Below are 22957 nucleotides of genomic sequence, written 5' to 3' on the forward strand. Positions count from 1 at the left end.
AGTTTCTCCTGCTCCCAACAGAACCTTGTTTCCTTTACAGGAATCAAGATCTCTCTTCTACTCATTACCTCTTTTCGTCAGATAATTTGTCATGGATACCAAGAAAGAGGCTACAGCAATGACTACTGCTGAACACCTTGAGATGCAGCAGGCAGAGGATCATGCTGAAGCCGCTGCCAACCAAATCGCCTACGAGAAGACCCTCAGCTTCGCCCAGAGCGTTCGAGTTTTCTGGCGAAGTACTCTCTGGATCTTGTACGTCCAGCTTGTTGTTTTTGGCTACGGCATAGACGGCATCATCGCAGGCAATCTGCTCGCGATCCCCAAGTTTCGGTAAGTACTCTTACGTCTCGGCTCATACTCGTGTTTATACTGACTGGCTTCAAGGGAGGACTACGGCACTACACTTGCGCAAGGCGGTACGACGATTTACATTATCCCTGCTACTTGGCAGAGCCTTTACGGCGGTGTGTCCCAGCTGGCAGCTGTCCTAGGAGCTGCCGTTACTGGATGGCTGGCTGACAAGATCGGTCGCCGATACACCAACATGCTCTTCTGTGCCATTTCTATCGTTGGAGTTGGTCTTCAATACCACTCGACTCGCGACGGTTCTCTTCCCATTTTAACAGTTGGAAAGGCCATCAATGGTCTTTCCATCGGCGCATGGCTCATCATCGGCCCTCTGTACGCTTCAGAAGTTGCTCCCCTGAAACTGCGAGGTTGGCTCACCGCCATGACCAACTTTATCCAGTTCTGTGGTACTCTGCTCTTCACTGGAATTATGTATAAACTTGGTCCCCGAAACGATCGCGACTCTTATATTGTCCCCTTTGTGTGCCAATGGATCATTCCGGGAATCGTTCTTCCTACCGTCTGGCTCTGCCCCGAATCACCTGTCTGGTTAGTTCGTGCTGGGCGCCGAGACGCTGCCGTCAAGTCTCTCGATCGTCTCCACGGCGATTCGAAGGATATCGATAAGAAGGCCATTCTTGCTGTCATTGAGCAGACTATTCAGCATGAGCAGGACTACCGAACTGAGACGTCGTCTGTCTCCTACGCATCGTGCTTCCAAAAGCCTGACAGACAACGCACTCTCATCAGCATGTTTATCTATGGCTGCCAGTATCTCAGTGGTATCATCTTTGTTCTCGGATATCAGTCGTATTACTATCAACTGGCTGGTTTTGGTGCACAAATGTCCTTCTTGTTGAGCATGTTGAACAACTGCAGCATGTTTGTCGCCAACATCCTTTCTTGGCCCTTGTTGACTATCGTTGGTCGCCGGCCTCTTATTGTTTGGGGACAGTTTATCTGTGCAATCACGTTGTTCATCGTCGGTGGAGCTTCTTTGCCTGGTAGTCGGTCTACGAATCTCGTCACCATTGCTTTCATGTTCGTCTGGGTAAGTCAACAATCCCCCTCAACCATATCTGTGCTAATTTTATTTCGACAGGGCTTTGTTTACCAGATCACCTTGGGTACAGTTGCATGGACCGTCGTGGCAGAGATCCCAACCTGGCGTCTTCGCTCACGAACCCAAGGCCTTTCCAACATCGTCCTCTGCATCGTTCAATGGCTGATTGGTTTCGTGTTCCCCTATATGTTCAACCCAGATGCCGGTAACCTCGGTGGCAAGGTTGGCTTCATTTTTGGTGCGACCACTCTCATCGGATTCGCTGGCTGCTGGGTTTGGCTCCCTGAGACCAAGAACCGAACAACTGCAGAGCTCGATGATCTGTATGCTGCCAAAGTCAAGCCGCGTCATTTCCACAAGACTCATCTGGGCGAGGCGACGGGGTCCGACGATAAGACTGCCTAGGATGGTTCTGGTTCTGGTTCAGATAGGTTCTGGTTTCTAGCTACCTTGGGTGCTTCCTATACTGGTACTTTGTAATTAGCTTGACTTTAACAACGAGTAGTTATCTTAAGTATCATCCCGTCTATGACTTATTGCCCGCATGTCTACAGAACTCTGAGTTATCTCTAATAGAGGCATCTGCAAGAACTTCGACATAAACCAAGTGTGATGCAACGCATGGTGATAAAGGTATTCGTTGAGTAGACTTCGTGGTTTCTTCGAGCCATGAGCCGACGAGTTCATTGATCTCAAGTAAAACAGTTGGTAGCTCATTAGACCTTCTGCGGATAGAAGCCCATGTGTTTCACGCGTAACGGATCAGTCATCAGTGTCAATGTTTGATTCGTTTCGCCTCTTTCACAAGGTCCTTTCAAACTAAAGCTGATTCCAAAACATATACTAAAAATATATCCGCCCTCCTCTACTCAGACTCGACATTTTTCGGCAATCCAGTCAGCCTGTAAGTGAATGCCAGAATAGACGTGATCTTCCTCTTGCTCATGCCGAGCCGCCGGTAGCCCAGGCTGTGTACTGCCAAAGTCAACCAGACTCCAGACATGCCCCTTCTTAGGCTCGACGTGCATTTCAAGATCATTATAACCGCTCTGCTATAATAGTCAGTTTCAAATCACGGAAGGCGTAGAGTGGGAAGACTTAATTTAAGGACGTTCTGAGCCAGCTTTTGTATATCGGCGACAAAAAGCTCCAGGTCACCGGCTATAAAGAGCGTGTTCTTGGGCAGAATCTCTTTCCAACCATTCAAGCAATCGATGGGGTTCACATATTCATCCAAGGGCTTCCCATCTAGGTATGCCTTCCGCCAACGATCGAGAGCGCCCTTATCGAGACAATCCTGGTTCGCATTCTGTCGATATGATTCCCCATTGTTTTGCAGATTGACCCACGGACTGTTCAGGCAAGTTGCCGCGATACTTCCGGTCTCTCCCTGCGCTTGTACGATTGGCGGAATACTTGGATGAGGTTTGATCAGATGTCGAAGTAGCCCAAGGCAGAGATTGCCCCCAGCCGAGTCACCAGCCAGAATGATGGGTAAATTCCGACTGGCGATGTATCGATATGCTGAGACTACTTGCCTCAGAGCACCTGGATAGGGATACTCTGGAGCGAGGTCGTACTCTGCGACAAACATGTCAGCTTTGAGCCCCCGGGCCTGGAGCTCAACGCTCAATTGCAGCAGATACGGCATCACAGATCCTGGCGAGCCGCTGACAAAGCCGCCTCCGTACACATAGAATATGATGTATGTCGGATTAGGATATTTGGCCAGGTAATGCCCTCGATAGTCGTCTCCCACGATCTGTTCTCGTCAGAATATGGAAGCGATCAAGTATTTACAGAATGGGTACCGTTTCGGCCGTGGCTTTCTCTTCGAGGAGAGTCGGGCAGTTCTGCAGCAGAGCAATCGCATTACACTGGCCAGAGCTGAGAGCTCTAAATTGGTGTATTGATAGCTTAGATGACAACCTAGAGGCAATTTCAGCACTGAAACATACGGGAGGCCACTGATTCTCACCATCGGATCGTGGCATTGGCGAGCATATGCTGAAGTGTCGGTTCTTGCTTCCCAAGAATCCGCGATATAAGGGCTCGTAGTCTAGTCCTAGGAATCACATAATCTGAGCAACAACTGTCAGTGTCTATTTCCCTTCTTCTGGTATGTTTCGAGTTCGACTTACACTTTAGCAGGATCAGATAAGCTGTCAATCTGGTATCTTCGAACATTGTGTTGTAGTCGGTCATGTTGTCGCAAATGCTTCACTTGCAACACTCTTAACGCTCCGAGAAGTGATTGTGGTTAGTTCATCTATTCCCCAGATTTCTTACATCGCTAAGTGGCGTATCTATCGAGACCACTCAACTCGTCCTTGGCCAAATGGGGTTTCACTTGGCGATTTAGTCCACTGACTCGCTTACTGACTCAAGCCCACCGAGGTCCCCTAAACCCGAGATTTAGCGGGCGTTGACTCAACAGCGCGCTATCGGCCACTAAACAATCGGCCCCGGGGTGCGGGGAAATCTTGACTATAGAACAAGTCCAGCGAGCATGGTTGTCACCTACCGTTCAATTAATTTCCGACCTTTCCCAGCAGCAAATTACACCTGGCCATGTCCCAAACGAAATTGACGTCTCTTCAAGGCCGCGTTGCCATCGTGACTGTAGGTTTTTCACGTCTGATTGTACCCATCATGGCACTGACGATACTCTTCGCAGGGTGCAGGAGGCGGCCTCGGCAGGGAGTATGCTCTTCTGCTCGCGTCGTATGGCGCAAAAGTAGTCGTCAATGACTATGGGGGCTCTCTCAGTGGCCAACGTGGCACTATATCCCGTGCGCAAACCGTCGTTGATGAGATCAAAGCAAAGGGTGGAGAGGCCATCGCAGATGGCCATGATATCTCTGTCCAGAGCGAAGTCCAAGAGCTTGTGCAGGATACGCTAGCGGCATACGGAACTATTCACATCCTTGTCAACAATGCAGGCACTGCTGGTGAAGCTAGCTCACATGACAATGTGAACGTCCAATCCTTCCGCCGGACGTGGGAGATCGCTGCGCTGGGTACAGTTATGCTCATTGGTGCAGTTTATCCTACCATGGAGAATCAAGGGTATGGGAGGATAGTCAATACTTCGTCTGACAGTCTCATCGGCATGGGAGCGGGTGGTGATGGTGGTTATGTGTCAAGCAAAGGCGCAACCTTTGGTTTGACCCGCGATCTTGGGCGCATGAGTCCCAAGCATGGTATCAAGATCAACGGCGTTCTCCCCTCAGCAGCATCCCGCATGTCGGACTTGTCGCCTGTTATCAAGAGGATTACGAGAGAGTATTTCCACACGCATCTCGTGGCGGATTTTGTGGTGGCGTTGTGCAGCGCGGAGTGTCCGGTATCTGGAGAGCTGTTTAGTGTTGGTGGTGGGAGAGCCGCGAGAACGACGTTGGCTACGGTGCCTGGGCATTCTCGCGCGACGGGTCCGGAAGATTATTTGGCTCATTTCGATAAGGTTATCGGTACTACGGATGAGCTGTTTGTTCCCAAGGATACGTTGGATTTAGTGTCTTATGCGATAAAGCAAGCAACAGGGACTGATGTAGGAGTGATAACCTTAGACTAGTGATAGCTCTGAACAATTGAATACATACCTGGACTGACATACCTCTCTGCACCATAGATAATTTACAAGAATCATCTCCGTGTACATTTTAGAAGCTCATAGTTCGAGAGTGACGGTGACGTCGTGCTCAGTGTAACATGATTTTTGGAAAGCCACAGCGTGAAGTATTTCCAGCCTGCCATGATAAGCTCAAGGCAGGCTACATGCCACCAATTCGCTTTTGGTGACTTTATTCGACTAATATCTTAGCAGCAAACTGGCCGGAGACTAGTTTAAATCTTCCAGAGATATTTAATACTATCAGTTACATATAAAACACTTGTTTAGCTCCTTGAAAGCTGGCAGATGCTGGGTAAAGAGACGAAGCTACCCTGAGGCTGACCTGGATGATCTAAAAACAGTTTAGTGGAGACCTGAAACACTGAGTTATCGTGCTTTGAGTGGTCAACCTAAACCATAGACGTCATAGCGCAAATCAGGGATGAGTCATCTGCTGTCGTCATCGCCAAGCTGATTGGCTTATCGCTATCAACAGGGCCCACCGGATGCTACCACGCGGTTTTTCAGGCTCCAGTAGCATTGACAGCTCACCATGCATAATAAATAAAAGACCCCGTCCCAAGTGGAGACACTTGAAAAATAAAACCAACCTCTTAATATTCCCGACCGATCGTGTCCAACCCTATTCACGCCAGCCTCAAAAGACATGACAAGAAGACAATACCTCATATCTACACTCAGGACAGAAATCGAGATTGCATGAGATAAATCAAAATACCCACCCATGGCATCGCCTGAATCGCTCTAAACACGTGTCCCCACCCGTTCCCCTCACTTCATGAGCTCACTCTACCGACCCTCCACCAGAAGAGAAGCCCAAGCTGCCATGGCCAAGCTCACCGCCGCTGAGCGCGCCGCTCACGAGGAGGGGAATCTTCACATGCTGCGCGCTACTATCGAGCGCACTCTCTGGCATCTTGATCCGCACAGTGAATTGGCCGCTCATTTGCGGGAGACCACCAAGGAAATCAGACGACATACCCTTGCGGGCTTACTTCCAAAACCCAAACCAAAGTCACAACAGAAATCAATATCTTACCCACAACAAGAAGAATCAGAGGAACCAGAATTACCTCGGCTTTCTGCACCGCGGCAGCTCTCACCAGCTCGTGAACCGCAAAAAGTCCTCACGAATGAGGGCAGCAGATATCAGCTGCGCGATAGGCAGGATCACGTGCCGATAATCGAACTTAGCTCTGACATATCCTCGGAACTGTCAGACGAGCCCATTTACGATTTTGACCATGCGCCCGATCAAGGCGAGAGCGCATCGGCCAGCGACATGAGCACCTTGGCAAAAGAACATCAGAAGCCAAGTCGGGAGATACCAGTAGAAGAGACATCAGCCGAAGAGGCGCTGACTCAAGAAATGCCGACGCATGAGTCCAAAAAGCGACCTGCCGAGGATGACGGCGAAGACGACGCGTCACCAGTCTCAAAACGCGTCAAAGGCTGGCTGACGCATATCACAGGCGGATACATGTGATTTCCTCATTCTCGCGATTATAAGTGATACGATCTGGACACCCATCACGTCACCATCAAAGAATACCCTATCCGCTACTACATTTGACTGCATTCTGGAAATGCAGCATTGAAGCTTCGAGGCTTAGAGATGGAAAATCTGGGTTTGGGCATAATGTGCAAGTTATACTATACACTGTTTTTTTTGGATAACAAGATGTAAAGGACTGCTAGGGCCTGTCTCGGACGAACTAGGGTTGGGAATAGAAAACAACGGGAATGGCTGCATCAGAAGATGGGGAAGAGATTGAACGGGATACCCTTATGAGGCTTGGTGGATAGCTAATGTATTATTTGACTTTCAATGAATCGGTGTTTTATCTAGTGCAGTCATGCTTCGGACTCTCCGTTGTATATCTGCATGCCTCAAATCCTGGGTGAGAAATCGCGAGTTCCAAAAGTCGGTCGCAGTTTTCGCGTCGACCTTAAAAAGCACAAGTATGCAATAATGCGGTACGGTGGTTTTCTATCCATTTCTAATGCACAGGCTTCTGGCTGAGAGTGGAATAAGCCCTAGGCAAAATTTCCTGGCTGGTTGTTCCCAATGCGTCGGCCCTCGGAGCTCGGCCTTGGCTGTCAGCACCATCTGCTGACAGTTTCATCTCTGCCCCCAAACAACACTCGGCGCATCTCAGACTCGGCGCTCAAAGTTGAACCCAATCGTTTCATGAGCTAAATCCAGACCATCATGTCTAGTCCCCTCGTTACTCGGCGTAACGGCAAGAAGCAAGCATGCGAGCCCTGTCGGCGCCGAAAAGTGGCGTGCGACCACGGCTATCCAATCTGTCGCCGGTGCAGAAAGCGGCCGAACGGTACATCTGCGTGTTACTATGCATCACCTGAACAAACAGCGACACCATTTAGAGCAAGACCTTCTCAGCAACAAGTATCTGAAGCACCGGCCTTGAACTCCGAGGCCGCAGTCCCTTCAGCCCAGACACGGAATTTTGGGCCTGACGATGGGTTATGGAGCTCACCTGCTGCGAGAGCACCACAAGGCTTCTTCGGGCCTACAAGCTTTCCGGCTGCGTACCAAGAGACTGAGGCTAGTTTGGCTGCACAGGGGCCGGCACTGGCAGTCGTTGACACGCCTTCTTCACCAACTATCTCAGCTCCACCATCGGTGGCCGAGATACAGAGTATTGTGGATATGGACCAAGGAGCAAGCCAACTTGCTGTCAGAGTACTCCAAGCCTTACCCGAAAAGCCGTCCATGTATAGATCGAAACCTGAAGCTAGCCTTGATGAGGACTGGTTGGCTAGTATTGGTGATAGACTCCTAACTAGTACCTGGGAGACATTCGGGTTTCATATTAGTGACAGAACAAACACAACAAAGCTGCGCGAGATGGGGAGTAGGATATGTATCAACACACGGAAAACGCTCAGGGAGGACCAAGATGACCCGACTGCATGGATTCAAAGCTTCTCGGGAGAGAATCTACGCTGGGAGACTGTTGGCGTTATCTTCCTATACAGAGCTTTGAGCGAGCTGACAGCTACTTCAAATGAAGAGTCGAAGAGGATAATCCGCCGGTGCACTGAGTACTGTGCTTCATGCATAACTCTTGCAAACATGGGTGGTAGTTCGGGTACTCTGATGTTGTTTCTGATGTACAAGCGATCTGTTCTTCATGCATGGATGCACGGTGAGACCAGTGAGTATCACAGACATCTCTTTGTGTATAGCTGGCTCTAACTAGTGTAGGCTTGCCGTACTGGAAGTTTCATGCAGAGACAGTTGCGATGTTGACGTTCTCTGGACTCCACGATAACCGGGCCAAGTCATCACCGCATATGTCATCGGTACCTACAGAGATCCGTAGGCGTATCGGATGTCAGGTCTTCGTAGTCGATAAATTCCTGGCCACTTTTGTAGGACGACCGCCTCTTCTTACGCGGAGATTCTGCTCTATCAAGTCACCGCTTGACCTGGAAGAGTCAGCATTGCTATCAGACAAAGAAACCTTCCAGAGGAGATCTCAGCTCCTTGATCAGGACGGATGGAACACAGATGGCCGTATCTACTCGAGCTCGCTTTTGCGTGTTCGCATGATGATTGCGCTTGCTAGAGACGAGATCCTTGAAGTTGTACTCGCTCAGGATGGACATTACGGCATTACAGAAGTCATGTAAGTAGCGACCTGTTATTATATGCTTCTCTGTCTAATCATTCACTTATGGATAGGCAACTCAAAACTAAACAACTGGATCTTTATGGGCAGCTTCCTCAACATCTGATCTGGAACCCAACGGCAGAGGAGATAAGCGAAATAGACCTTGAGATCGGTTATCCAAAGCTACTGATAAGACTGGACCATTTACTCAACATGTTCCTTATCCAACGGTTGTTAGCCAAGCACGGTCATCCAAGAAACGAGCTTCTCAGAACCAGTTTCGAGATGGTGGTTTTGACGCTGAATTTCTGGGCCCAGAAACACATCTGGGCTGCTTTACAAGGCAAATGCCGATGGATAGTAAGTCAACAACATTTCACCTCCAGCTGAAATGAAGTCAGCAATCCTGGTCTAACGCCGTTCAGATCATGGGATACGCGACCCTCGCCGGAGCCGTCCTGTGCATGGAACTCATAGAACCGATCCCAGTGACAATACCAGCGCATGATAGCATCATTGCTGGCGAGGCATATTCCCGATCATCAATCATTCAACAACTCAGTCTTCTGTTGGGATATCTCAAGACTTCCTGTCCATCGCAAACACACTGTTCAGTTGCCCATAATGTGCGAGGTGTTATTAAGAAGGTCCTTGATCATATTCTGAATAACCCAACTCTTACCCAACCGGTAGCCGAGCTTGGTGGAATCGACTTTGCGGGTAGTTGGGATCATTTTTCGTACTTTAGTGCGTTGGATAATTTTGACTGGCTTATGGAGGAGCGCGGGATCGACGAGCAGTCTGTCATGCTGTAGATACCATCAATCCGAAATTAATCCATCTATCAGTGTGTATAAATGTTGTTATGATAAAACCGCAGTTAACTCGTAACCTTTTTGATACAGTCTTTTAGTAATTGGTAAGCAAGTTGGTGTTGTTCGGTGCTCGGTACTCGATCTCGGTTCTCATAGCTGACAGCAACACGACTTCACTTGCACCGATACGATAGCACGCCCAGTAACGGCGTTTTTGGCGCAGAGGGTCAGTTTAATTACGAAATACTTCCGAGCTGATAAATCAAGCGATGGGGACAGAATGGTGTATATAAGAGTGCACGATCACAGCCATCAGTGTATCATCAAATCATAACAACAATTAACTGGCTCTCTAAGCATACCATCTCACACTTTGAACCCCTCTGACGTCATGGCTCTCCCCAAGACGTATAAAGCTGCCTCTTTTGATGCGAGTGGCGCGAAGCTGGTAATCAAAGAAGTCGAACTTCAACAACCTGGCCCAGGCTTCATCTTGGCCAAAGTTCTCGCATGCGGCATCTGTCACTCTGATTCGTGGGTGCAGCAAGGTCGTTTTGGAGATTTGTTTCCTCGCGTACCGGGTCATGAACTCGTTGGAGATGTCGTTGCTGTCGGTGATGGCGTAACCAGCGTCAACGTGGGCGAGCGTGTTGGTGGTGCCTGGCATGGCGGTAAGTCACATTGAACACTCAAAATTCTCTTGACGTTTGGATTGATTTGTTGTGACAGGACACGATGGAACATGCCGTTCCTGCCAAACTGGATCATTCCAACTTTGTGACAACGGCGCTATTAACGGCGTGACCATGGATGGTGGTTACGCAGAATACGTCCTTCTTCACGCCGAAGCTGCCGTCCGAATCCCCTCCGACGCAGACCCCGCGGAAGTCGCCCCTCTCCTCTGCGCTGGAGTGACCGTCTTCAATGCTATTCGCAGGATCGGGGTCCTCCAAGGTGGTCTGGTAGCTGTCCAAGGTCTAGGCGGACTGGGTCATCTGGCGCTTCAGTACGCCTCCAAGATGGGATACACCGTCGTTGCCATGAGCGCTGGGAGCGAGAAAAAGGACTTTGCGATGAAGTTGGGCGCCCATCATTACATCGACTCCAGCAAAGAAGATCTCTGCGAGGCGCTGCAGAAGCTTGGAGGGGCTAACATGATCCTGTCAACGGCCCCGAATGCAGAGGCAGTCAGCCCTCTCACAGGGGGCCTTGCGGCTCTTGGTAAGCTGGTCGTCCTCTCACCTCTTGGACCGGTTGAGTTTAATACGGTTCACATGATCATGAAGAATCTCAGTGTGCATGGATGGAACACGGGACATCAGCAGGATTCGGAGGATGCTATCGCATTTGCGCATACGCATGGCATCAAGTGTATCATTGAGAAGTTTGACTTTGCGACTCAGCACCAAGAGGCCTTTGAGAAGATGGAGAGTGGAAACGTTCGCTTCAGGTCTGTTATGACTATGTAGATATCTCTTTTGTGTTGGTTTCCCTCTTCATTTCAAACGCGAAATGCGAAATAGCTTGAACGTCGGGTTTGAATTGCGGGGCGTTTTCGGGGATCAGTGCCGAGCTCGGAGCGATGGTCTTATCTGTATCACGAAAAGCTATCAACTGCCGGTTCTAGAACCACTAGCTCCGTGAAGATTCTCCTTTAAACGAGGCATTTTAGATTCTCAATTCTTATAAAATATCCAAATTTGTTCTACAATCACAGGGTAACTATTGAGCATTATGTATTGGGAGACTACCGTGAAGCAGAAAAGGGAGGATCGTGATGGTGCCATCCAAAACTGCGAGGCTCAGCTCCCCGCCGTCAACGATGAGAGCGTCGTCCCAGAACATGCCGATATTTCCTCCCTTCTCGAACAATTGAGGACGAGGAAGATAACAGCCGAGAAACTGGTCTCTGTTACTATCCGCAGGTAAACCCCTCGCATCACTATAAGCTAGATGCCAATTGCTAACTCTTTGGCAGGGCCATCGCTTCACACAATGAGGTTCGCACATAGTATGTCCACCCGCGAACACGACTGACTCTCTTTAGACAAACTGCCTCAGCGAGCCTTTGTTCGATAGTGCACTTGAACGCGCGAAAAGTCTCGATGAGTACTTCCAGAAACACCAAAAACTCATTGGTCCTCTCCATGGCATTCCGGTCTCGGTGAAAGACCAATTCAACGTCGTTGGCGTCGATACTACGCTAGGCTATGTCGGCCGCTCATTCAAACCCGCCAGCGATAACGCCGTGATGGTAAGCATTCTGGAGAAGCTAGGTGCAGTCATCATAACGAAGACAGTTATTCCTCAGAGCATCATGTATGGCGAAACTGAAAGCCCGCTTTGGGGGTTGACTACATATCCTGGCAGACCCGAGCTTTCACCAGGTGGTTCATCAGGTGGAGAGGCTACTCTGATGCGAATGTCTGGATCACTTGGGGGCTGGGCAACTGACATTGGCGGCTCAATCCGCGTTCCAAGTCACCTATGCGGCCTTTTTGGGCTGAAGCCTTCGTCTGGTCGGTTTTCATACTCCGGTGCAGCAAACTCTCATGAGGGACAGTCTCATGTTCCTTCATCAATTGGTCCCATGAGTCCATCGCTCCCGAACCTCATCACTTTGACCAAGGAATGTCTGCTAGCAGAACCATGGAAGCTTGATCCGGGCGTCGTCCCGATTCCATGGCGACAGGCCGATTTTGAGGGCGTGCAGAACCGAAAACTCACCATCGGCATTATCCTTGACGACGGGGTCGTGCGACCTCATCCCGAAATCCAAGAGGCCGTTCGCCGTGCGGTGGCAATCTTCAAAAAGGCTGGGCATAATGTCATTCCGTGGAGTACAGCAGACCACTCAAGCTGCATCGAGATTCAGGATCAGTTCTACCGTGCAGACGGTGGGGAGGATATCAAGACCGAAGTCGCTGTTGCAGGCGAGCCGATGATTGCCCATGTCGAGGCGCTCGTCAACTCGTCCAAGCCGATATCGGTGTATGAATACTGGCAACTCAACCGCCGAAAGACGGCAGCACAGGAGGCTTACAATAAGAAATGGACTACAACTGCTGGTCTAGAGGACGGAGAATGCGTCGACGTTATCATCAGCCCTGTATCGCCTCATACAGCTGTGCCGCACAGGTCGAGCAGATGGACTGGCTACTCCAAGATATGGAACTTTCTCGACTACACAGCCATGTCGTTCCCATTTGCAAAATTTGGTAGCCCGGGAGATCCAACATCGTCTAGTATACATGTCGCTGCGGCTGACGAAGCACGCCAGAGTTATCTACATGATTATGCGCCGCGCAATAAAATTGATGAGTGGATAAGGGGACTCTACGATCCTGAAGCGATGCAGGGGCTTGATATTGGAGTACAGATCATTGGGAGGAGGTATGAAGAGGAAAAGGTGTTGGGCGTGGCGTCACTGTTGGAAAAACTCATCTAAGCTTCATAGAGTTTGTTCGCGGAAGTTACGGATATAGGGTATGGACATGATGAGTAGATATCTCAGAAATCACCTCATTGCCTCACTATTATTGCACAGTGTTCTTATTACCCACCACCTCCAATATAGCAATAAAGACACCCAACAACGAACCGATGAAACCTTGAGACTTTCGGCCTAAGGGATTTGCGAGTCGCTAGGTTACATGTTTGGTTCATATTTCCGTCAGATAGAGTTCTTACATGGTAAGACGAAAGTCTATTTCAGCAATTACAGTTTACACGAGCAAGGATCCTGCTCGGAGATATTCATTTCATACGCCGCAAAAGCCCGAGAATAAAGTGATCTCCAACAAGCCGAAGTCTATCGTCACGATTACCTTTGATGGTCTTTACTACTGCGACGGCTTCATAACTCTATCTACCGCAATTGACTACAAATTCCGCCATCAGCGGAGAAATCCCGCGCCTCGAATGTCGCCATGTCTCCTAGCCGCGATAGGAAACCCCTAAACCCACTGACAAAAAGGTCCCATCGTGTACCTGCTCTATCAATCGACATACATATCTGCAGAGCAGATTAAAATTACGGACCAAGCAGCGGAGTGGCGGCACTTGGATAAAAGTCCCACGGCCTAACGTCCCCCATTCGATACTGAACCCGCGCGATTGCAACGCTAATCCCTGCAGTTCCCCTGAGCGCCAAGTCCAGCATCTAGACGCTCATTCGATCAGCTAGTCCGATCTTCCATGCGCTAACTTTAATCTGGTAGGTCTGTTGATAAGAGCGAGGGAACTTATGGTAATTGCTCTGGAACTTCTGGAGGTCGTTTGAAGCATTTATGGGAGGTCATGCAGCTTTGAGTTTGTGTCGCTGGGGGGCATCACATGTTCCCGCATATACTCCGTAGACGGGGTTGCTTGATCTGGACATATACAGATATTCCAAAGAGGGCGGGACACTCCGTGTAGCCTATATAATGTTGTGATAACGCCGTTGATCTGCCAAGGTCTTCTCTTCAACCACTCGCTCTGGTATCCTGTCACTCTTTGGCTGCTCCACACTCTTTATTGCATTGTTTGTCACTCTTTACAAGTCATTCTTTATATCACACTACACACATTCATTATGGTCCGTCTAGGATTGACGGCTCTGCTTTTCGCAGGGCTGTCCGCTGCCGTCCAAGACACTGAGCAGGGTACCGCTGTTACGCACGTCCCAGGTGCCTACATCTTCGAGTTTGAGGAGAACCACGTACGCAACTCACCACCAACTGTCGCTTCGCTGCTAACAGTAGTAGGATACTGCCAAGTTCTACAGAACTGCTGATGACAAGTACACCACCCGCGTCAAGTTCGACTACGACCTGTTCAAGGGCGTTTCTATCCAGTTTGACGATGTTTCTACCGCTGAGGACATGGCTGCCAAGATGGCGGCTCTTCCCGCTGTCAAGAACATGTGGCCTGTCAAGGTCTACAGCATTCCTAAGCCTCGCATTGAGTGGACTGCCACGCCTGGCATGAAGGCTCCTCTCAAGAAGCGTGATCTGAATGATACTGCTGATACATTCTCACCTCACGTTCAGGTCCAGGTTGATAAGCTTCGGGAGAAGGGTATTACTGGCCATGGTATCAAGGTCGCTGTTGTCGACACTGGTGTAAGTCTTATACTCTTGACTTTAGATCCTGGCTGACATCATTAGATTGACTACAAGCACCCTGCGCTTGGTGGTTGCTTCGGTCCTGATTGTCTTGTTTCCTTCGGTACTGATCTTGTTGGTGATAAGTACGATGGCTTCAATGCCGTCTACCCCGATGAGGACCCCATGGATTGCCAAGGCCACGGATCTCACGTCGCTGGTATTATTGCCGCCCAAGAGAACGAGTACGGTTTCACTGGTGCTGCTCCTGGAGTCACTCTTGGCGCCTACCGTGTCTTCGGATGCTCTGGAGAGGCCGGCAATGACGTTCTCATCGCCGCTTTCAACCAAGCTTACCAGGATGGCGCTGACATCATCACTGCTTCTATCGGTGGCCCCAGTGGCTGGTCTGAGGAGCCCTGGGCTGTTGCCGTCTCTCGCATCGTTGAGAAGGGTGTCCCCTGCACCGTCTCTGCTGGTAACTCTGGTGATGTCGGTATGTTCTACGCCAGCACTGCTGCCAACGGTAACAAGGTCATGGCTATCGCTTCCTACGACAACAGCGACTACGTCTCTCTCCTCAACATCTCTCACTACACCGTTGACAACAGCAGCAAGAAGATCGACTTTGGTTCCACTGCTGGCAGCCCTGCTGCTTGGGGCGACGTCACTCTTCCTCTTTGGGCTCCTAACCTGGATCCTACAGTTCCCAACGGCGGCTGTGACGCTTACCCTGAGGATACTCCTGATCTTAGCAAGTACATCGTCTTGGTCCGTCGTGGAAGCTGTACCTTTGTCCAGAAGGCCCAGAACGCTGCTAAGCATGGTGCCAAGTACTTCCTCGTCTACAACAACGCTGCCAGTGGTGCTTCAGCCATTGATGTCTCGACCGTTGAGGGTATCGTTGCTGCCGGTATGGTCCCCGCTAAGACTGGTGTCAAGTGGGTTGAGCTTCTTAAGGCTGGATCTACCGTCACTCTCGAGATGTCTGATGGCTCCGATGGAAAGGTCATTCTTGAGGAGAGCAAGAACAATGTTACTGGTGGCGCTGTGAGCACTTATTCCTCTTGGGGTCCTACCTGGGAACTCGATGTCAAGCCCCAGTTTGGCTCTCCTGGTGGAAACATCCTCTCGACCTACCCTCTCAAGAAGGGCGGTTATGCCGTCCTTTCTGGAACTTCCATGGCCTGCCCCTTGGTTGCTGGAGTTATTGCCCTTATTGCCGAGGTCCGCGGTACTCTTGACCCCGAAGTCCTTGAGAACCTCTTGTCGTCTACTTCCAACCCTACTCTTTTCAATGATGGCGCCAAGTTCTACGACTACCTTGCTCCTGTCCCCCAACAGGGTGGTGGTTTGATCCAAGCCTATGATGCTGCGTACTCTACCCTCCTCTTGAGCCGCTCTAGCTTGGCTTTCAACGACACCGACCACTTCACCGAGGTTCTCAACTTCACTCTTCACAACACTGGTAAGACAGATCTCGATCTCAGTATCTCTCATGTTCCTACCAAGAGCGTCTACACTCTTGCCGAGGACAGCATCTATGCTTCTGAGTTCCCCAACGATGTTGCCGATGGCCACGCCAGCCTCAAGTTCAGCGAAGCCAAGGTCAGCGTCGGTGCTGGTGACTCTGTTACCATTGAGGTCTTGCCTACTCCTCCTGAGGGTCTTGATGCTAAGCGTCTCGCACTTTGGTCCGGATACATCGCCATCAACGGAACTGATGTCTCCCTGTCTCTTCCTTACCAAGGCCTCACCGGTTCTCTCCACGACTCCAAGGTCCTCGCCTCCGACGATACCTGGATCAGCAAGTCCAACGACAAGGACGAGCTCAATCCCGTTCCCGCCAATACCACCTTCGTTCTTCCCGTCAAGGGCCAGAACGCTACTGACGAGAAGCCCGCTCCTGCTCTGGCATGGAAGCTCGCCCTCGGATCCGCCAAGCTTGAGGCTGAACTCATTCCCGTCTCTGGTAACTCCACTGCCAAGAGCCTGGGAGCACCTGCTGGCTTCCCTACTCTTTGGAACCCCATGGGCAAGGGATCCGTTGTTTGGAACGGAAAGTTGGCTGACGGAGGATATGCACCTGCTGGAAAGTACAAGGTTGCTTATAGGGCTCTGAGAATCTTCGGCGATGAGAAGAAGGAGAGTGATTGGGACAAGTCGGAGTCACCCGTCTTTGGTGTGAGGTACCCTTGAGTATCATGATAGCTCGGAACATTATGAAACGACTTTGATGTCATTACGGACAGCGGTGGTGGATGAAATGTAGCTAGCAGTCATTTGACCATATCATTCATTGTTAATGGAATCTCTTTATGTCTTCACATACTATCCAGTGTTCTCAGTCTCGTGACTTCCAACCTCCAGTCCGTATCATGTGGCGGCTATTAGATACCCGAGTCATCCTGGAAGATATGGGCATTCCAAAGGTTCGTATCATTCTTGAACCACTTATTCCAGTTATCACAAACCCTGTTTACCTCCTTCATTTTCTCGGGATACTGATCCAAGATCCTATTCAGCAATTTCTGTTGCTCCAGGATCTGAATGGCCAGACCGCTAGACGCATGCCATGCGATGTGGCAGTGGAACAACCAAGAGCCAGGGTTGTCAGCCTTGAAGGCAACGACAAGATATCCTCCAGCTGGAAGAAGTGCCACGTCTCGACGAGGAGGGTTGTCAAACTTAAGATTCACCTTCCCTGTGTCCAGGTCTGAGAAGTTTGTACCTTGCGCTAGAAGGGCAAAGTCGTGGCCGTGAAGATGGAGCTAGTACAGGTTAGATTCGGACGCATGGAGAGTTGGGTTGTGACTTACAGGATGAGCAACAGGAGCAAAGGCTCTGTTGGGCTTGGTCTTCATTGGAGCTGGAGGTGCTGTGATTGCGATGTAGACCCATTTATCCTTCTTCTCGTCAGGTACAACAAGATCAACGGCGTAGTCAGGATTCCATGTAGTGTTCTTGAGGTTCAGGATGGTAGGGTTGGAGAAGTTGAGCCAGAGTGGGTTCTCGCCAAAGGCCCACCAGGTGAAATTGTCCATCAGCTCAGGCCTGTGAGCAAACTTGGACAGGCCAATATCGAACTGGCTCTTGGTGTCTGAGTCAATGTTAGAGGTATCATGCAGTGGTGGGATCGCCGGCGACTTACAGTTGATCTTGACCTTGTCAACATTCCACTCATAGACCGGGCTGAGTCGATCATAGGCCTCATCTCGGCATTCTAAAGAATAATTCTCTCGAAACGTTGTCGGAACAAGTTTGCTCGATGCATTGTACCGCAGAATACCTTGACGCTCGTCGGGTTCATTACCTGGCTCGAAGCCCTTACAGCCAACTGCTCCCACAGTTCGGACCCAGTAGTTCCCGTCTGGGTTTGCAGGCATCTTCGTAGTGTTGGTGGGATTGGCATCAAGGACAATATGGTACCTCTGACCTGTTCATATCGGTGAGAACGAACTACAGTCGATCGTGATGAGGAAACATGCTTACCGATTCCTAGGACAAGGTGAGAGACTGAGTAGGGATGGATCGGCACAAAGTCGGTCGACATAACAGTGAAGTTGTGATTGTCAATGCTGAAGATCCATGTTGTGTCGACGGAAGTGTTGATCACACGAAGAACATACTTCTTGCCCTGATATATGTCAGCTTTGGCATATAATTCGGTGTAATCGAGTAACTAACCTTGGTAACTGTCATGTTGAATCGCTCGCGAGGGAAACTACCAGCAAAGTTCCCCACGCCATTGATCAAAACACCATTCATCATAGGTCTTGTAGGATTTGGCACCAACTCTCTCTGCCATGACTGGAACGCACTGCGGTGACTCCAATCGGTGATAAGAATCGGGTTTCGTCCCTCATCGAATGGAGCAGAAGAAGGCCCGTAAATAGTGATAGGGCCAGCCAAGCCATCGGCATACTGCAGAGAATAATGGCTGTGGTACCACGATGTACCGTATTGGACAGCACGGAAGGTGTAGGTATAGCTGTCTCCAGGAGCAATAGGGCATTGAGTTACGCCGTTGACACCGTCCATCTCAAAGGTCTCGAGTTGCCGTAGACCGTGCCAGTGAATGGTTGTACCATTGTACTTGAGATGGTTGTGGACGGTGACTTTAATCAGGTCGCCCCAGCAGGCTTGAATCCAAGGGCCAGGATACTTGCCATTAAAGACCTTGCCAAATGGATTATCGACACCATCGCCGTTGATGGATTGATCAGTAACGTTGAGGTGATACTGGTCTCAGTCAGGAGAGGTCAAGTCAATTATGATAAACTCGGCTTACCTCTCTTGTGATTCCAATAGGCCAGAAGTTCTCATAATCAGTCTTGGTAGTGAAGTTCTGCCCGTATGGACCCTTCAACCAACACGAGCGATCATCTTTAGTTGTGCATGGCTTCCAGCCCTTGAGATCTGTGTAATTACACGTGAAGACCTTGCCGTCCTGGTCAGGACCACTTGGTGATTCGAAATATGGGTAGTCGATCTCTGGTGTGGAGTGACCGTGGGTGAAGGTCATGACATCTTGATGCGGCCCCTCGTTGGAGACGGACGGGTAGTGAAATACCGCCACAAAGGACAAGACGACAGCCTTGCAGGCGTCTGTAATCCACATCTTGAATGAAGTATCTTGACAATAATATGGTATCAATTAGTCAATTGACTCAGAAACAGAGCATCAATTACAGAGCTAGAATGACGAGTTCAAAGGAACGCAGGACCATGGGCGACTCGCTTTTTCACTCCGTCCACGAAAACTCTCTTGTCTCGTCACATATCCCATTCCTGTACGTGACAAGCCACTTTCTTCAGCCGTTGTCCAACCCAACGCCGATCACGCCAATCATTACGCGCCGAGGATCAATACTTTGCGAAACTATCGTATTCCTAGCAGAATGGCGTTTTTACTCAGGTTCGTCAGCGGGTGCGGGGGATGCGCCACTTGTATTAGTGCTGAGCTGAAATACCTTGGCTAGAGAATCTGGTCTAGCGTCGCAGAGGAATGAAGCTGTTTTCAGGCCGGGCGTTGCTGATGGACTCTTTTGGGAAACGGTATTGAGAGCAGAGCGCACCGTGCGCCGCGCCGTGCCGTTCCGGGCCGTATGGTTCGCTGGACGCGTTGGTTTGAGAGGGGCCTTGATGGTGCTGTACTGTCTTCAGCCAGCCACGAGTTGGGCCTGTCAGCAAGGGAGGCATAAGCGAGAGGGGACTTTGGACATGGCGTCATGTCTCATTCTCTTCGCTTGTTGCACTGCTTCCGTCTTTTCGTCGATATTCCGAGAATCCCCTGTAATGGCTACATTGACTTGAACTGCTGTTGTGCGGTGATTTCCTGTGACACGTTCCTCATAGAAAGCCTTGGTCACAAGCTACGCCAACGACGCAAGGGAGACGGTTCTGGCGTTAGTGAACTAGGCTAGGCAATAGATCAGCCATGAGCTTGCTGACCGCTCTAGACTAAGAGTGAGCCACTTCATCACTGACGTCAGTGCCATCTCGAGTGATCTCTATTTATTCAGCACATCCCAACCACCTGTTGCGTAGTCAATTGTACGACTTCCATCTCTTGAAATTATCCTTTTTCTTCCCTTGAGTATTCTCGATCGCATACAAGATGGATTCTCTCACAAAAATCGTCAATGGCAGGGTCGTCACCAATACCGATGTTCGTGCCGCATCATCGTGTACCTTCTCAGGGTTAGAAAGCTAATGCTCGACAGGTCAAACCCCCCAACGGATGGACCGTCAATTATGAAGACTTTGGCAGTCCAACTGAATGGGGCGATGATGGAGAGGTCGCAGATCTTGTCAGCGGTTATGGCATTTCCGGAGTGGTCAAGCCGCTGTTCAGGACCCGGTACAGCAGCAGCGAGGTCATTTTTGTGATTGAGATCAACGAGCAGTATTACATCTACGATGGACAGAGTGGGCGTGTGCAGCGAATTGTTACGCCGACAGATCTGACCGAGATTGTGGAATTTATCAATGAGCAGGGTTGGTTCAGGCTCGAAACTGAGGATCTCGGATGATGATCGAAGTTGTGCATAGTATCGAATCTATTTTGCAGTCATATGTACAGCTGCCAATCACATCTAGAGGATACAATGTAATCGATTGAGACGCCTTATGAAAAGTGCAGTGTAGTTGCAATGGACAAGACAGTCTGAAGCCGGTAACTGCCCCCGGGACTTTCTCGAGTGTTATATTCTCTCATCAAAGTCAAGGTCTCCTAAGCTCAGCATTCTGCCACTGCAACTTGGTATGCCGAACTTTTAAGGCGAAGATTGCTTAAATAGTCTGACAGCTCTTACCGGTAGTAGCTAGAGTATCTTCACCATGGTCCTCAAGGTATCTATTCAACTCATCCGTCGTAGAGTAGACCAAGGCGTTGGGTAGTTGTATCAGCAGCTGATATATTGCCTGAACGGGGCTTATAATAGTGCTATCTTGGGTTGATAGAGCCCATAGCTGATGCTTACATCACGCGCTTCACACGTTGACTAAGGGAACTTTGTGATAGTATCTGCTGCTGAGAACACCGATGGTGAAGTTATGAATGGTTAAAGTGGGACGAAGATCGCTAATCAGTCCAATGGTCTGTTCCTGAGGAGTTTTTAGTTTTAGCTAACGAAGAATGCCGATTTGCAGCAATTTTGAGGACGCCATACACGAGTAGATTACGTTTTGGGTTCTGAGCCGTTACGCTACTATGGATGACGATGCGTTTCGTTGTTATATCGGAGACCTGTCTCTGCTTTCTCAGCTCACTGAGATCCGAGATGAAAGCTTCAGCAACTGTGGCAGCTATAAATGTAATTGATGTCAATCCAATCCCTAAAACACGTCTTATAGACTAAAAGGCGAGTCACAAGTTGGATGAATGATGGCGACTTCTCTATCAAGTCTTGGAATGTCCTGTTATAGATGATCGATAATGACATGACATAGTTTTAGGTATCCATTTATTTCAAGTGATTCGTGATTAGCGATATATTAATTGCTTGATATCTACGTTTGGGACTCAGCTCCGATATGGAGTTAAACACTTTCGGGTTCCATGTACGGATGAAGCTGGGGAATGCAGCCCATCACAACAGAGCCAGCAGCTCTGCCAATCTCTCATCAAGAACCTCCCTGACCTTGATGACGAGAGGGTCAGCTGTGCCTTTAAGACTAACGCCAGCCTTGACGCCATGTCTAACAGCTAGTGCCGTTACCTCTTTACTCGCTGTTAGTGCCACGTCCAATAGCCACTCCAAAACGGCCTTGATTCATTCTGCAATGCAGGCTGAGCAAGCATGAAGTACTTAACAGTATTAAAAGAGACGGCCATGAGATTAATATTGGAGCCATTGGCCAGGCTCTCGGAGTCGCCGCACGCCTCGATAGTGTCGGTGAGCTTGTGTAAGCCGATTGACTAGCGGACAGATTCGACAGATCAGCTACAGAGCCACGATATCGTACCGTAGCCATTCAAGGAGGGCTCTCGGTTGAGGGAGGACATGCCGGTCACCGCCGGCGTGTTCTAGAACGTCGATGGGCGTGAGACCTGCATGACCAACGCATGCTGGTGCAATGTCGATGTTTGGATTGGAGGGGATAAGAGCCCTGATGGGATTTGTCACTTGTGATAAATGATTGGTTGTAAGTTATGATTATACAATACACTTTCTCTCTCATAGAAGTCATCTATTGACTGTGACCTTGAAATTCTATTGAGGCGGACTATTGCCTAAAATGGACAGCGGAGCGACCTCCTCTATAAATAATACTCTCCCTCACGTCGGGATTTGATTACGTTCGCTCGAATCAATTTTCCCGATTTGGACCACTGATATCACAGCATCAAGAGTCAGATATGCCCTCAAGATTGCAGCCACAAACTTAGCGCTTACTCCCAAAGGTCGGTCGGGGATTGACCCGACTTGATCGCTGGAGGAAGAGGGCATCTTCCGGAATAATTCTCTCCCACAAGGAACGGCCCGTTGCGTTGTTGATGGAGCCGGAATCCTTCTGCTTGTGCGCATACGTAAGCGGCCTCTGCGCGTCTTCTTTGTGAATGGGCATCTATTGCTATCGCTTGCGCCTCGTTTGGGCTCTGGCTACCTAGCTACCTAATCTACCAGTAGCTTCTGCACTCCATTTTGACTGTACCTGCAAGACAATGCATCATTGGGGTTACACAGGAGCTTACGAGATCGCCGAGCATTTGCGTGGCATTACTACCGTCCTAGAGCGGATGTCACTTGGTAAGCAGATTGCTGTCGTCTTTGAAATCACAAAGATCTCAAGTTCGTGAATTCCTCTTCTCTGGGGGCTGCTTCCCGAACATATATCAATCAGGATTACGATACCAAAAT

The 22957-nt window shown here is 49.6% G+C and overlaps 10 protein-coding genes; 8 read left to right on the forward strand and 2 right to left on the reverse strand.

The window, feature by feature from the left end:
- Window positions 1-91: 91 nt before the first annotated feature.
- Window positions 92-1819, forward strand: FFUJ_12681 (related to maltose permease; the record flags this gene model as incomplete). XM_023582315.1 has 3 exons in its annotated part: window positions 92-333; window positions 388-1402; window positions 1454-1819. The coding sequence occupies 3 exons, from the start codon at window positions 92-94 to the stop codon at window positions 1817-1819; spliced, it is 1623 nt and encodes a 540-aa protein (XP_023434866.1).
- A 464-nt stretch (window positions 1820-2283) lies between these two features.
- FFUJ_12682 (uncharacterized protein) lies at window positions 2284-3619 on the reverse strand (the record flags this gene model as incomplete). XM_023582317.1 has 5 exons in its annotated part: window positions 2284-2466; window positions 2526-3176; window positions 3226-3343; window positions 3393-3495; window positions 3556-3619. The coding sequence occupies 5 exons, from the start codon at window positions 3617-3619 to the stop codon at window positions 2284-2286; spliced, it is 1119 nt and encodes a 372-aa protein (XP_023434867.1).
- Window positions 3620-3985: 366 nt separating this feature from the next.
- Window positions 3986-4988, forward strand: FFUJ_12683 (FOX-2 multifunctional beta-oxidation protein; the record flags this gene model as incomplete). XM_023582318.1 has 2 exons in its annotated part: window positions 3986-4036; window positions 4092-4988. The coding sequence occupies 2 exons, from the start codon at window positions 3986-3988 to the stop codon at window positions 4986-4988; spliced, it is 948 nt and encodes a 315-aa protein (XP_023434868.1).
- Window positions 4989-5874: 886 nt separating this feature from the next.
- Window positions 5875-6534, forward strand: FFUJ_12684 (uncharacterized protein; the record flags this gene model as incomplete). Its single annotated transcript, XM_023582319.1, has 1 exon — window positions 5875-6534. One exon carries the CDS (start codon window positions 5875-5877, stop codon window positions 6532-6534), a length of 660 nt encoding a protein of 219 aa, XP_023434869.1.
- A 726-nt stretch (window positions 6535-7260) lies between these two features.
- Window positions 7261-9504, forward strand: FFUJ_12685 (uncharacterized protein; the record flags this gene model as incomplete). XM_023582320.1 has 4 exons in its annotated part: window positions 7261-8230; window positions 8281-8704; window positions 8761-9049; window positions 9115-9504. 4 exons carry the CDS (start codon window positions 7261-7263, stop codon window positions 9502-9504), a joined length of 2073 nt encoding a protein of 690 aa, XP_023434870.1.
- Window positions 9505-9895: 391 nt separating this feature from the next.
- On the forward strand, window positions 9896-10973 carry FFUJ_12686 (related to ADH2-alcohol dehydrogenase II; the record flags this gene model as incomplete). XM_023582321.1 has 2 exons in its annotated part: window positions 9896-10175; window positions 10234-10973. The coding sequence occupies 2 exons, from the start codon at window positions 9896-9898 to the stop codon at window positions 10971-10973; spliced, it is 1020 nt and encodes a 339-aa protein (XP_023434871.1).
- Window positions 10974-11238: 265 nt separating this feature from the next.
- On the forward strand, window positions 11239-12952 carry FFUJ_12687 (related to general amidase; the record flags this gene model as incomplete). XM_023582322.1 has 3 exons in its annotated part: window positions 11239-11429; window positions 11483-11504; window positions 11552-12952. 3 exons carry the CDS (start codon window positions 11239-11241, stop codon window positions 12950-12952), a joined length of 1614 nt encoding a protein of 537 aa, XP_023434872.1.
- Window positions 12953-14080: 1128 nt separating this feature from the next.
- On the forward strand, window positions 14081-16790 carry FFUJ_12688 (probable subtilisin-like serine protease; the record flags this gene model as incomplete). XM_023582323.1 has 3 exons in its annotated part: window positions 14081-14206; window positions 14253-14609; window positions 14655-16790. The coding sequence occupies 3 exons, from the start codon at window positions 14081-14083 to the stop codon at window positions 16788-16790; spliced, it is 2619 nt and encodes an 872-aa protein (XP_023434873.1).
- Window positions 16791-16981: 191 nt separating this feature from the next.
- Window positions 16982-19212, reverse strand: FFUJ_12689 (related to laccase 2; the record flags this gene model as incomplete). XM_023582324.1 has 6 exons in its annotated part: window positions 16982-17362; window positions 17411-17691; window positions 17743-18027; window positions 18084-18228; window positions 18279-18833; window positions 18883-19212. The coding sequence occupies 6 exons, from the start codon at window positions 19210-19212 to the stop codon at window positions 16982-16984; spliced, it is 1977 nt and encodes a 658-aa protein (XP_023434874.1).
- Window positions 19213-20211: 999 nt separating this feature from the next.
- FFUJ_12690 (uncharacterized protein) lies at window positions 20212-20626 on the forward strand (the record flags this gene model as incomplete). XM_023582325.1 has 2 exons in its annotated part: window positions 20212-20262; window positions 20318-20626. 2 exons carry the CDS (start codon window positions 20212-20214, stop codon window positions 20624-20626), a joined length of 360 nt encoding a protein of 119 aa, XP_023434875.1.
- Between the last annotated feature and the right edge of the window lie 2331 nt (window positions 20627-22957).

The sequence above is a fragment of the Fusarium fujikuroi genome, chromosome FFUJ_chr08, assembly GCF_900079805.1.
Source record: "Fusarium fujikuroi IMI 58289 draft genome, chromosome FFUJ_chr08".
In the NCBI taxonomy this organism is placed as follows: Eukaryota; Fungi; Ascomycota; class Sordariomycetes; order Hypocreales; family Nectriaceae; genus Fusarium; species Fusarium fujikuroi.